Raw genomic sequence first — 11,750 nt, 5'->3', positions numbered from 1 at the left:
ATTGTTCCTGTTAGAAACAAACATAAGCGAATATGATGATCCAGAAACCACTACTTATGAGAAGTCATCAAATATCACCAAGAATGGTTTTGCTTGAGAGAAAAAAGTGGGCTATGGCAACATAACATTAAAATACAGTACTACAAAGTAAGGGTAGAAAAACATTCTAAGGTTCTACCCTTGATGTTCCGCTTTTTGAAAGCAAAATGTTTGTATAACAATTTGCAGTGTACTAAAATTGTGTCCAAAGTTTATTTCATGTCACAAAAAATATACAAACTAAGACAACAGAATGAATCAATTTTGTTCTGAAAGAAGGTGATGGGAGTCCTCCACCTGGCACCAATTTGAATCATTCAAGGATTAGGATGCAGAAGTCATCATTTTTTTGCAATATGTTAAGAAAGTTATGGTATTATTATCCAGATTGGTTGTCAGGTATTTTTGAAAACCTGTAAGGAAAAGTTGGGAGAAAGCCATTAGATGTGGAGACAAAGTTTTCTTTCCCAAACATGAGGAAAAATTTAAAGTCTGGGGGAGGGTATCTATGTACAAGGACATATCTGTCATCTGGGGCAGATGGTACATTCCTCCTATCTTTCCATAATAATCACTCCTTATAGTAGGGATTCTTAATATCAACATTCCTGGTATCTGGGGCCAGATAATTCTTTTGCCTTGAGGGGGATGTTGTATACATTGTAGGTATTTAGTTTCATCTCTGGTCTCTACCTAATGAAGGCCAGTAGTACACCATACCTCCTAAATTTATGGCAACTGAAAAGATCTCCAGACATTTTCGTAGATAATGAAGAGGATACTACTTCCTCCAACTGAGAATCACTGATCTAATAGACATGTTGTATAAGCTTGACTGTAATAGCAGAGATAGATCATGATGAGCAAAGCATAAGAAAGGGACAGTAAAATATGGTCAACAGTAACCAAACATGTTAAGGGAAAGAAGGGACTTTGGGATAATGATGATCATGATCACGGTACTCTAGAGGCAGCTGTGCCATAGCAACACTGCAAGTATAAAATAATAACACTGGGCCCGGAGAGATAGCACAGCGGTGCTTGCCTTGCAAGCAGCCGATCCAGGACCAAAGGTGGTTGGTTCGAATCCCGGTGTCCCATATGGTCCCCTGTGCCTGCCAGGAGCTATTTCTGAGCAGACACCCTGAGCACCACCGGGTGTGGCCCCAAACCCCCCCCAAAAAATAATAATAAGACTGGTATTACTGTAAAAAAATAAATGTTTTAAAAGATGGAGGGGCAACCAACAATTTGGCTATAATATGCATAAATACACATTAAAAACCTTATTCACAAGGAGTCAGATATTTCAGTGGGTAAGGAACCTTGCTTTGCGTGCTGCTGATTCAGGTTTGATACCCTGCACCACAGTGCTGCCAGGAGTGATCTCTGACTACAGAACAGGATTAAGACCTGTGCACCTCTGGGTGAAGGCCCCCAAATCAAACCAAACCAAAATAGTAAAATAAAAAGCTTGTCTTTATAACTGTGCAAGACTAAATACACAAATTAGTGTAGGTTTAAAAAACAAAGTAGGATAAAATAAAATAAAGTTTTTATTCCAATCAACAGTAATATCCCAATGTCAATCAAGTTTTTGGTATTGTATTAGTCAAGATATCAACAAGTGTAAATGTCTTTGGGCACAAGTTAGGTGAAGGGTATATAAGGTTCTATGTATTACATTTTTCAGTCTCCCAGAATTATAATTAAATTATTATAAAAGGCTGAAAAATACACTTGTATTAGGTTTTAAAATGAGCTGTCTTATAAGAATACATGGTGAACAACTTTCAGAAATAATCCTATTTCCACAATTACAGAAACAATAATTTCCTTACACTGTAGAAAATGTCTCTTCTGGCATACATAAGTTAGGGAAAGAAAAAGATCATTTTAGTTATTTTTTAATTTTTTTTACCTATTTCTCTGAATATAACAGATTCTCTATGCTTATAGTAAAGAAAATAGAACGGGATGTAGAACTAAAATGTTAAAGTGCTAGTCACACCAAAAACAGCTAGCTGATATCTAATAATATTTTTCCATTAGAAATCAATCATTTAGTCTCTATATAGATATGAAGCATATTTCTAAAACAGGTATTTCAGTAACAGAACAAAAGTATTAAAATATGCTGTGCTTAGTAAAGATTAACAAACATATATTATATCACAAAAATGAGTAAGAATTCTTTTTAAGTTTTATATTTTATTAATAATTTTTATTTTGACCAAAGTGGATTACAAATCATTGACAGTAGTATTTTAGGTACATAGTGACATTGAATCAGGGGCATTCCCACCACCAATGTTGTCCTCCCTCCACCCCTGTTCCCAGCATTCATCTCATATTGCCCCTCCTTTGCCCCTCGGGCTGCTAGTATAAGTGGTCCCTTCTGTGTCTAGCTTGTTGTAGATTGGGTATTGATTCTGTTGTAGTTGGCTTTGAATTTGGTGTTTAAGTCTGATCATTTTTTATTTCTACTCAATGTTCATAGGACTGTTCAATCTTAGTGTTCTCCTTTATTTCCCCCTCAATTTGTGAGGCAGACAAGAATGGTTCAAGTTATGTGGTTCTGTTTGAAGGTAAGAAAAAAAAGAAAATGGAGGGGAGCATAAATTCAAATAAGCAAAAAATGGGAGGAGTCCTTCTAGAGACTATAAAAAACAGTTTAAGAAAAGAAAACATAAAAATAATACAAAAAAACAGCCCCCCCAAAAAACAAAAACAAAACAAAAAAATCAATCTCCCTCAAAAACAAAACAAAAAAAGAAACAAAAACAAAACAAAAACAGACAAACAAACAAATCAAAAACCTGAAAAGCACCACAGCAATAAAGACAACAACCAAACACTAACCACGGTCCTGAAATACAAAGCACACGGGAAAAAAAGGCAAAGAAAAGAAAAAAATAACAAGCAACAACACTTACAAAAAAATTTTAAAAATTTAATTTGTGCTATTTTTGTTTTTTGCATAGGCAAAGTAAAAATTGGGGCGATCAGAAAGGGAATTTCCCTTGGCCTAAGAGATACAGGATTCTTATATAGAAAGGAGAAAATGTAGAAATTCAAAATGTATTATAGCTAATCCTAGGACAATGTGAATTCCAAACTTTTTAGGAAACAGATTTATAAAGTACAAAGCTGTTGGGGAAAATTATTTTATTATTTTTAGCAAAATCACATTTTTTTTTGGTTTTTGGGCCACACCCGGCGGTGCTCAGAGGTTACTCCTGGGTGTCTGCTCAGAAATAGCTACTGGCAGGCACGGGGGACCATATGGGACACCGGGATTCGAACCAACCACCTTTGGTCCTGGATCGGCTGCTTGCAAGGCAAACGCCACTGTGCTATCTCTCTGGGCCCGTAAAATCACGTTTTTATTATATAAGTTTTTAATAATTATAAAAGTCATATGAACAATAAAAGTATTAAATACAAAAACAATTATTTTTGCAAAATTTTCTTCACCCAGGTACCAAGAGATAAGCATCACTAACGTTTTGCATAATTAACATATATGTATATTCCAATTTTATTTCCTACTTCATCCCGAGTGTAATAAAAAAAATAGAAATACCAATATATAAAATTCAGGTCAAATGATTTTATAAGGCAGGTTAGCTTACTGATATGCAAGACAAAATAAGAGCAGCAGTGCAGTGTACATAAAATTCAAATGGAAGGGCCAGAGTGATAGAACATTGGTAGGGGCGTTTGCCTTACATGCGGCCAATCCAGACAGATCCTGGTTCAATCCCTGGCATTCCATATGGTTCCCCAAGCCTACCAGGAGTGATTTTTGAGCACCGCTTGGTGTGACCCAAAAACCAAAAAAATTTACAAATGGATACAGAATAATGGTGCTGATGGATATTTAACTACATCCTAATATAAATATTCAATAAAATTGATACCTGAAATTAAAGTATCTTAATTTAATATTGCTGAGGTAATAATTTATGCATACTCTTTGCATACATTCATGCTTTTTGCATACAAAGTATGCGTGCCTCCACTATCATCAAATTGCCTGAAACTCTTCACTACTCTCCTCAACTACTAGTCTTCTCTATCCCTCCAGACACTGAACCCCACACTCCTGCTTGGTAACCTCAGTTCATTTGTCAAGGTTCATGGGTTTATACTGGTCAGGGTCCAGTCACTTACATACACCACATGTAAATGAGGTTATATATGAAAACAGTTAACTGACCTTTTTTGTCTTTCTGGCTTATTTACTTAATATGATTAATAATTATAATTATATTATAATTCCACCTAAGTTTTAGCAAAAAGCAAGATTTCATTGCTCTTTATAGTTGAGTAATATTCCATTATATATCACAATTAAAATGTTGATGCCTTTACATCATTTACTTTTTTTTTTGTTAAATAGCCATGATTTACAAAGTTATTGATAGTTGAGTTTTAGTGATATATTTCAACACTAATCCCCCTACCAGTATCAACTTCTATTACCAGTGTTCCCGTACTCAATCAACTTCCCTTTACCCTCTGCCTGCCACCTTGACAGGCAGCATTATAAAGTTTGATGACTGTAGCTTAGAATTCATGTTATCAGTGTTGCTGAGTCTACATAGCACAATGTGTTCATCTATCCACCATTAGGTATTGGAGTTGTTTCTAGATCTGAAGCAACTTGTAAATAGCACTGCAGTAAACGTAGGTTTGTATATGTATATATACACATATATATGTATATATTTATATATAGCTGCATTAAATGTTTGTGTTCTTGGGATGCCAAGAAATAGAATAATAGTATCATATGGTAATCCTATTTTTAATTTTTGATGTCTCTATACTTTTCCAGAGGCTAAACTAGATGTTACTACCACCAGTGAATGACTTTTCTTTTTACCTGTTTCCTACCAATGATTGTTGTTTCTGGACTTTTTTCCTTAGATTTTCTGGACAATCAGTAAAGATGAATATTTTTCATATTAATGTTGGCCAGCTTGTATACATGCTTTGAGGAAGTGCCTGATCAATTCCTCTCATTTTTTGAGGGGGCCATTTTTCTGTTCTTGTTGAGATGCTAATAGCATCTTGGCTATTAGCCCTTTGTCAGACATGATATGCAAATATTTTCATTCATCAGGATGATTATTTTCATTTATGCTGTTGTTTCTTCTGTAGTACAAAAAAAAGTTTAGAAGTTATTCCATTAATTTTGTTTTTGTTTTCTTTGCTCAGGTAGTGAGAATACTGTAGACACTTCTGAAGTTTCTATTACAGATTTTACCTATGATTTCCTTGATGTGTTTTAGATTTGAACCTAATATCAAGTCTAATTCATATTGAATTAACCAGTTTTCCTAACATTCCCTAACATAGTTTGTTGTAATGTTTTCTTTCCTCCATTTAATGCACCTACCTCCTTTTTATAAATATTAGTGAGGTTTTTGTTAGGATCTCACTTCTATACCATTGGACTGAATCTTTCATTCCAGAACCACACAATTTTTATTATGATAACTTTATAGTACAGTTTGAGACCAAATAATATAATGTTCCCCATCTTTTAAACTCAAAATTAAATTGTTTTGGGGGAAATCATACCTTTCCACACAAATATTTTTGAGCACTGATCTGTGACCTTGAAGAATAACACTGGACATTTGAAAGGAATTGCTTTCGGAGGGAAGGCAATTTCAATAAAGTTAATTCTTCCAATGCTTGAACATGAAATATTCTTCCATTTTTTGGTGTCTTCTATTTCTTTCTATGCATAAATCTTTCATTTACTTTGCTCAGTTGATTCCGAGGTAACTGAAGTTTTCAGTGATTGTAAATGTGATTTTAAAACATTTTATACATCACTGTTTACATGTAAAAATACAAATAATTTCGAGTCTAAATTTTGTAGTGTTACCTTACTGTATTGGTTTATTATTTCTATAAGTTATTTTGTGGTGTCTGTAGGGATTTCTATATGTCATCTCCTAATACTAATAGTTTAACTTCTGTTTAAATTTGAATGCCATTGATACCTTTTTTTAACTAATTTCTGTGGGTAGGTTTTCCAATACTATGTTGAATATTAGTGGAGAAAGTAAACATTCTTGCTTCTATCTGATCTTAAGCAAAGACATTTTTTGACACAAGTGGGATTTATCTGTGGTTTATTGTAAATAGCCTTTACAATAATGAGTTTATGTTCCATTCTATCACCATTTTCTTACTTTTTAAACATAAATGGTAGTTGAATCATCTCAAATCTTTGTGTGTTTAGGAATTCATAGCCATGAAAACAGTTTTGTAAGAAGTGGTAAAGAAGCTTCTTTAAAAGCAAGACACTTCTTAGAACTTTGCCACTGAGTATGGAATGAAGTTTATAGTTGTCTTCTATTAGATTACAAAAATTTTGTTTATTCCTAGCCTAAGGTTTTTATTCCATTGTCATTAATATATCAATATTTTATTTATATTGAATGTCTTATGTCTATTTAAGTGACTTGTTTATACCTACAGATCTTTATTATACTATTTTACTTATCAATTTAGATACTTGAGCATTATCTATAATAGTTCTAATATAAAACAATTATTCCCTTTTGAGAATAAAACACACTAAAGTTCAAATTTCAAATATTTAAAATTTCATGTAGTTATTTTTTTGGGGAGAGCCATACCCAGCAATGCTCAGGGGTTACTCATGGCTCTGCACTAAGGAATTAACCCAGGCTGTGCTCAGGGGACAAATGGGATACTAAGGATCGAACCCAGATCAGCAGAATGCAAGAAAGTACCCTACTTGCTGTACTGCCACTCTAGAGCTATAAAATATTTTTTAATTATATCTTCTCACTCATTCTAAATTGTTATTTGTAGGATCCATTTCATATAAAATTTAAAAAGAATTCCAGAATTAAATAGAATTGTTCATATAATTTAAATAATTTACATGCCTGCAGTTTTTAATGTTTATATTAAAGTAATGTGGTTTATAAATCTATTCATAGTTTAGTTTAAGACATACAATTTTTCAGCACCAATCCCACCATCAGAGGCAATCTCCCTCTACCAGTGTTCTCAGAAATTAATCCTTTACCTCTCTCCTGCCCCAGCCTGCCATTACAACAAGCAATTTTTTAAGTTTGATTGTTATAAGTTTAGGTCTTATGATTTCTTTGTTGTAAATTCCAAGGTTTGGATATCGAGTTCTGTCATTTCTTCCCACAACCAATGTACCTGAGTCCCTTCAACACTCAGCCCCACATTATTTCACACCTATCTTTCCCTTCCCCCACTTAATTTCTTTCCTTTTTTTCACTATACTCTGGGTAAGAGTGTTCTGGACAACCCTGTTTTAAACCATTGTATATCTTCATGCAGTTATTATTACCCCATGTAAGTGATATCATCCTGTATTTATCCTTCTTCTGCTGGCTTACTTCATGGTATCTTCCAGTTCCATGCATGTTGCAGCAAAATGCATGACTGCATCATTTCTTACAGCTATGTCGAATTCCACTGTATATATGTACCATATCTTCATGAGCCACTCACTCATCTGTTGTTAGACATCTAGGTTGATTCCATTTCTTAGCTACTCTACTGAGTGTTGCAATGAATAGTGGTGTACATGTGCCCTTTTGAATGAAAGTTTTTATGTCCTGGGAACAGTTACCTAAAAGTTGGGTCATATAGGAGCTCTATGATGAGTTTACTGAGAGTCTTCCATACTGTTTTCCATAGGGATTAAACTAGGTAGCATTCCCACCAGAAATGGCTGAGAATTCTTTTTCACCACATCCCTGCCAATACAGATTGTTCCCAATATTTTTGTTATGTGCCATTCTCACTGGTGTAAAATGTAATCTCTTGATTTGGATTTCCTTAAATATAAGCATTTTTTCATCTGTCTGCTGTCCATCTGTTGGTATTCCTCAGGGCTGTCTGTTCTCCCCATTTTTTGTTGGGATTTTTAGATTTGGGGGGAGGGTAATCTTTGTGAGTACTTTGTATATCCTAGATATCAATACTTCATCTGATATTAATTCTTTATCAGATAATTTTGCTCACCTTTCAAGGTGCTCCAGTGGATTTCTGTATTTGTTCCTTTAAGATCAGGATACTTTGCCTCTGCTCAGGAGGCAGCATGGCAATCTGGTCTGCAGTCAGCTGAAGCACTTGCATGATCAAAGCAGCCTATATATATGAAAAAAATAGAGTAAGGGACAAAATAAAAGAGAGTGAATTTTTAATAATAGCAGTTAAAAAAAACCTACTTCTGTCTACAAAAGGCCATTACACACACAGAAAATAGGAGGCCAGAAACCATGACCCAACCTACCAACACACCATCAAAAGGATTTGGTGGAGCCAAAGATATATTACAGGGAGTATGGTGTTTGCCTCATGTACAGTCAACCCCAATCTGAACCCTAGACTGCATATGGTATACACAAGTACCACCAAGAATGATCCCTGAGCATAAACCAGGAGTAGTTACTGAGCACTGTTAGATATGGTTCCCCCCCAAAAAATTTGGTGATAACAGGTACAATGAAAAAACATGTGAGGGGTTGGAGCAGTGGCACAGCAATAGGACGTTTGCCATGCAAGCAGCTGACCTAGGACGGAACGTGGTCTGATCCCCCCAGTGTCCCATATGGTCCCCCAAGCCAAGAGCGATTTCTGAATGCATAGCCAGGAGTAATCCCTAAGTGTCACCAGATGTGCCCCCCCCAAAAAGAGCAAAAAAAAACCAAACAAACCAAAAAAAAAAGAAAAACAAAAAGAATGGGCATATTATATTATATCTATAACTCGATTACAAACTGATATTTTATGAATATGAAGTTCTAACAGCCTAATATGGTATCTGTATGCCTTGGGAAGTCTTCAGTTTTTGTTTTAAAAATATGTGCTTTACAAAGCTTTTAGCCTTCAACATACTTCCCCATAATAGTCAATACATAAAAATAAATAGTTGTTGAGAATGTTATTGTTTAATGGATATGGTAGAAAATGGAAAGAAAAGTTATGTGAATTTCTAGACAAGCTGAAGTGCACAAAATTACTATTACTGACAAGTGAGTCTAAAATAAGACTGGGGCCTGGAGAGATAGCACAGCGGCGTTTGCCTTGCAAGCAGCCGATCCAGGACCAAAGGTGGTTGGTTCGAATCCCGGTGTCCCATATGGTCCCCCGTGCCTGCCAGGAGCTATTTCTGAGCAGGCAGCCAAGAGTAACCCCTGAGCACCGCCGGGTGTGACCCAAAAACCAAAAACCAAAAAAAAAAAAAATAAATAAGACTGGCTGCATTTATTTTCACTTAAAATATTAGAATGAGATACACAATATTTTAGATAGCAAGGTCATAAAAGCTATCAAATAAAAGTAAATATTAACTCCCAAGGAACACTATTGTCCATCACTAGTTAACATGACAAAAGGGATTCAAAAGATTTATGTATACAGACTTTGTTCTTACCTTCTCATGGTCCTGTGGAGTGACCTGGTTAGGTGCAGGACTAAACCCTCCAGGCTGACCTCCACCCTGAATATTGGAACCTTGCATTCCTGCTCCTGGCATGACTTGAACCTATGTGTACAGAAAAAATGAGGAAAAATGATCAGTACTTCTTATATGTTATTCTTACACATTACATACATTAATATTATTATATTAATATGTATACATATTACATAACCAGAACTCTAATAGCAATGTCAAAAAATTGAACTGATTATAATGAGTGGACTTTTCATTTGAACAAAGTTTCCCATTATTATTTTTTTTTGTTTTTTTGGGGGGGCCACACCATTTGATGCTCAGGGGTTACTCCTGGCTAAGCACTCAGAAATTGCCCCTGTCTTGGGGGGACCATATGAGATGCCGAGGGATTGAACCATGGTCCTTCCTTGGCAGGCGCTTGCAAGGCAGACACCTTACCTCTAGCACCACCTCACCGGCCCCAAAATTTCCTATTATTATCAATAGCAGGAGGAAGGATTTAACCAGATTTAATGTAGGATTTTAGACAAATACCTACAACTTTAGCATCGTTGAAAATATCACACAGTACAATTGGACAGAACTAATCAATTTTCAGACACATAAGCACAGAGGACATCAAGAGTATCCTGAAATCTAGTGCAATGGAAACAAAAATAAAAGCCAAGAGATTATCTAGAGAAAATTTATGTTGGTTCACTGGGGAAATTATAAGCACAGGGATACTTTTCTACCATGAGTTTACTTGACAAGGCAGTCATCTCAAAGGGTCCTATCTCACAAATAAGACTCAATGAGAGTGGTAGAAAGTGAGTGAATGGGAAAACCTCTAAATAAGATTAGTACTAGCCGCACATTGGCTTTTCGCAGTTTTTCTAATGCTAGGTATTAAACCTAATACCTTACAAATGGAAGGCAAGAAATATGACTGATCTTATTTAAAAGAATAAAACAAAATTATATAATTTATTGATATTTACTCATAGCTTATTGATAGATTTAATCTTTTGGAAGGTTATGAGAATTTAAGAAAAAGACTTTGAGCGCCACAATTACAGCCCCAAGCTGGAATTATATTCATGTACAGGCATTTATTCACCCAGAGCTTAAGCACTCTCATTAACTACAAACTATTAACAAACTTGTGACATTCTTCCTCAGCATATTAGAAACACAAAACTTAAAAGAAATGTGAATAAAATATTAAGAGCAGAAATCATAACTATGTAAAGAGCCACAAACTAAAACGGGAGGTAGCTATGTTTTCTATCACAGTGCTGTTCCCCAACATGGAACATTTTGCCCCTTTTCTACAGAACACTGGAATGACTCATGGGAATGTAACAGCCTCAGGAGCAAATGGGAGGTGGTAGTGCTGTTTTCTGTTTATTCCTTAAGGAAGATAGATTTCCAGGGGGGACACTGTTTTTAATTTTCTGTAGAGGGGAAAACCCAAATCAGTTTGAGAACTTCTGTATTAAAGTATATACAATGTTGAATATATTTAATAATGATGCTAAGTAATCAAAAATGATTAAATTTATATATCCTGTTTAAGAAAGAAAATACTTCATAAATTATTTTCTTTAGTTTTAAAAACTTGTCAGAATATTTTATTACCTGAAACACTGATTTAAAAGAATTATTAGCCAAAGGCACTAAGCAGAGGATAGATTAGAGTAGTTTTGAATAAATTTCTAAGCTATTATCACTTTAAATTCTTTTTTGCAGAGACTCAATCTTGATCATTTGTTCCAGATCTATAGCAATTATGAGGATAATTTACATTTTTTAAAGTAAAAACATTTTATTTGGAGGTACTGAGAACGGAGAGGGACAGGTTAATAAAGTGTGGCAAGTATCACATTCAAGAGAGAAAGGTTTCTTCAAAGATGAAAAGGCCTTGATATATAGCCCATAATGAAAGTAGGAAAGTATATTTCTGAAGAAGGGAGATGTGGGCCACATGTGTTAAGGCACCATGTACCCAGGCAGCACATGTGCCAAAGATAACTTTGAAGTATCCATCAGTACTAACTAGAGGTTTTATAATGTGATCTAACCACTCAAGTGTTTAAATTAAGTATCCAGGTTCTAGGTTGACAAACAATAGTATGGGCAGTCTTTCACATTTTTTCCTAAGCCAGTAATTACTAATATCAAGAATAATTACTAATATCACTTTCATACTAAAATGTGGCCCCGTGTCTGAATG

General features: G+C 34.9%; 1 protein-coding gene across 1 annotated transcript in view; it reads right to left on the bottom strand.

Annotated features, from left to right (window-relative positions):
* Positions 1–221: 221 nt before the first annotated feature.
* CSTF2 (cleavage stimulation factor subunit 2) overlaps positions 222–11,750 on the bottom strand; it is a 75,901-nt gene continuing 64,372 nt past the window's right edge. Inside the window, exons 18-20 of the mRNA XM_049766923.1 lie at positions 9,512–9,622; positions 8,098–8,223; positions 222–452 (exon numbers count right to left, since the gene is read on the bottom strand). Coding sequence (XP_049622880.1) covers positions 8,101–8,223; positions 9,512–9,622 — 234 coding nt within the window. The 3' untranslated portion in view covers positions 222–452; positions 8,098–8,100. The remainder of the gene's footprint in view (positions 453–8,097; positions 8,224–9,511; positions 9,623–11,750) is intronic.

This window comes from Suncus etruscus, chromosome X (assembly GCF_024139225.1).
Source record: "Suncus etruscus isolate mSunEtr1 chromosome X, mSunEtr1.pri.cur, whole genome shotgun sequence".
NCBI classification, from domain to species: domain Eukaryota; kingdom Metazoa; phylum Chordata; class Mammalia; order Eulipotyphla; family Soricidae; genus Suncus; species Suncus etruscus.
This window is presented reverse-complemented; position numbering and strand designations above follow the sequence as displayed.